We start from the raw sequence: 2,023 nt of genomic DNA on the forward strand, positions 1-2,023 counted from the left end.
TATGGTTCTTTGATCAAGCTAAGTCTCCATGCACATTTCTTCCAAGCGATTACTCTTGTTATCATGTTCTTTATTGTCCCATATTAACAACAAATGTCACATATTTGATAAAATGTCTAACCATATTGCAATGATCACCAACCATATATATAACATGAAGTTTAAAAAGGCACAAAAGCGGTTTAGTAAGATGATCTTTTTGAACTCTAAGCATGGTGAAATCATAATTTTTGGTGTGGTAGTGATTTTCTTGATGCTTTTTATTAGGTTGTATGAATTCATAACTATGTATTTATAAATCAATTGAGAATGAATATGTTTATTTGCATTACTCTCATTAGCTTGTTCATGAAGTATGAAAATATGAGAAGTTATGGATGTCTTTCAAAAAATGAGAACAAAGAGCGTGTTTTTAAGCGTGACTTAATGCCATGATTGATAATGAATGGGAGAGAGGAACTTGATATGGGGCTTTTGAGTCTATGATAAAAGATAATACAAACCAGATAATGTCAGTTTCTAAGCACTTTTATGTGCTTGTTGTCATTGAGGATTTGTTGAGGATGATGAAAGATAATTAAGAATCATGAGAGCTGATCGACCAATTAGAAGAAGCTCACCAGCTTATCACAATAATTCCTATGAGAAGCTTCGGAGCAACTGTGAAGCAACAAATCACACAAAGTGCTCGATTTCAATTAAGAGTGCATTTGCGATAGATGTTAATTTTTGAAGAAATAGTTGTGAAGCTTTGAAAAAATAAACATAACTTTCTCATGAGAAAAAACAAACAAAATTGTTCTTCCCTTTTCACATATTTTAAAACAGATTTGGGTCAAGTAAATCGTCGAGCCAGCCTGGCATTTGTTCGCTTGTCCACGTCATCATCTTCCCATAGAAATTGACGTGGCACTTCAAGCCAGCCTGGCGCCTCATCGCAGCTATAAGAATCGGCAAAACCCCCTAATCCCCCCATAATCTGATAGTATCAGTAGTATATAGCTGAAAGAGGTCATGAGCTTCTCCGATCACTCTCTCCTCACCTCCACTTCTCCCTCCCCCTCCCAATTCCATATTTCCCTCCCCTCTTCCAAACCCTCGCCGGCGGCCCTTCCGCCGCCGTCCTCTCCCACCTTCCTCCACCGCACGCCCCCGATCTCGAACACCCGGTAAGCTCCATTCTAACCACCAACCAACTCATAAAACCAAATCCCTAACAATGCGCCCCAAAATTTCTTCGCAGATGGTTCCGCCAATTGATTCACCGGAAGACCTCCGCCGTCGACGAAGATCACGGCGCCGTTCCGACGCCGGTGGAGTGCTACGCCTGCACCCAACCCGGCAATCCGGCGTTCCATTCCACCAGCTGCGGTCGCGCGCAGGCTCCCCAGTGGCGCGCCGGAGCCGGATCTTCCCTAATCCCCATCGGCGGCGTCGGCTCTCTTCCGCCGCCATTGCAGGCGGCGGTAACCGCTCGAGGTCCCTTCGGATCGGTTCTTGATCCCCGGAGCCCGGCGGTTCACTACACGCTTTGGGCCGGTCGGGCCGGCGTGGGATGCGTGGGGATGAACCGGGGGTTGGCCGCGGCTGGGGCTGCGGGTGGCCCGTGGTACGGTGCGGATGGGGCGCATTTGGGGCACGTGTGGATGCAGCTCCGGATGGCGTACGTGTCGCGGGAGTCGCTCGTGGTCGGCTGCGGGAAGCTCGTGTGGGATCCTAAGATGATCGCCGCTCATTACCTCGGCTCGGCGAAGGGCTTCGCGTTCGATCTCTTCGTAATTTTTCCGCTTCCTCAGGTAATTAACGAACTTAATTACTGTTAATGCAACTAAAATCAAATTATTTTTCCGTATTAATGATCACGGTTATGAGCATCACGAGGTTTACTTTGGGGCGGGGTGGCGAATTAAACAGTTTAAGCACTCGATTGATTCTCCTCACTTAATTTGATCAGTTGATTTATTGAGCCATAATTTTGGTAATTTTGTAAGTATTTTCAGTGTTATATATATATGAATCTCAG

The 2,023-nt window shown here is 45.6% G+C and overlaps 1 protein-coding gene across 1 annotated transcript in view; it reads left to right on the forward strand.

Annotated features, from left to right (window-relative positions):
* The first annotated feature begins 995 nt into the window (after nt 1-995).
* Nucleotides 996-2,023, forward strand: part of LOC110025847 (cyclic nucleotide-gated ion channel 2-like) — a 27,804-nt gene continuing 26,776 nt past the window's right edge. The window contains exons 1-2 of the mRNA XM_020726520.1: nt 996-1,169; nt 1,244-1,796. Coding sequence (XP_020582179.1) covers nt 1,015-1,169; nt 1,244-1,796 — 708 coding nt within the window. The 5' untranslated portion in view covers nt 996-1,014. The remainder of the gene's footprint in view (nt 1,170-1,243; nt 1,797-2,023) is intronic.

Source organism: Phalaenopsis equestris, unplaced genomic scaffold (genome assembly GCF_001263595.1).
Source record: "Phalaenopsis equestris unplaced genomic scaffold, ASM126359v1 Scaffold000335, whole genome shotgun sequence".
Taxonomy (NCBI): Eukaryota; Viridiplantae; Streptophyta; class Magnoliopsida; order Asparagales; family Orchidaceae; genus Phalaenopsis; species Phalaenopsis equestris.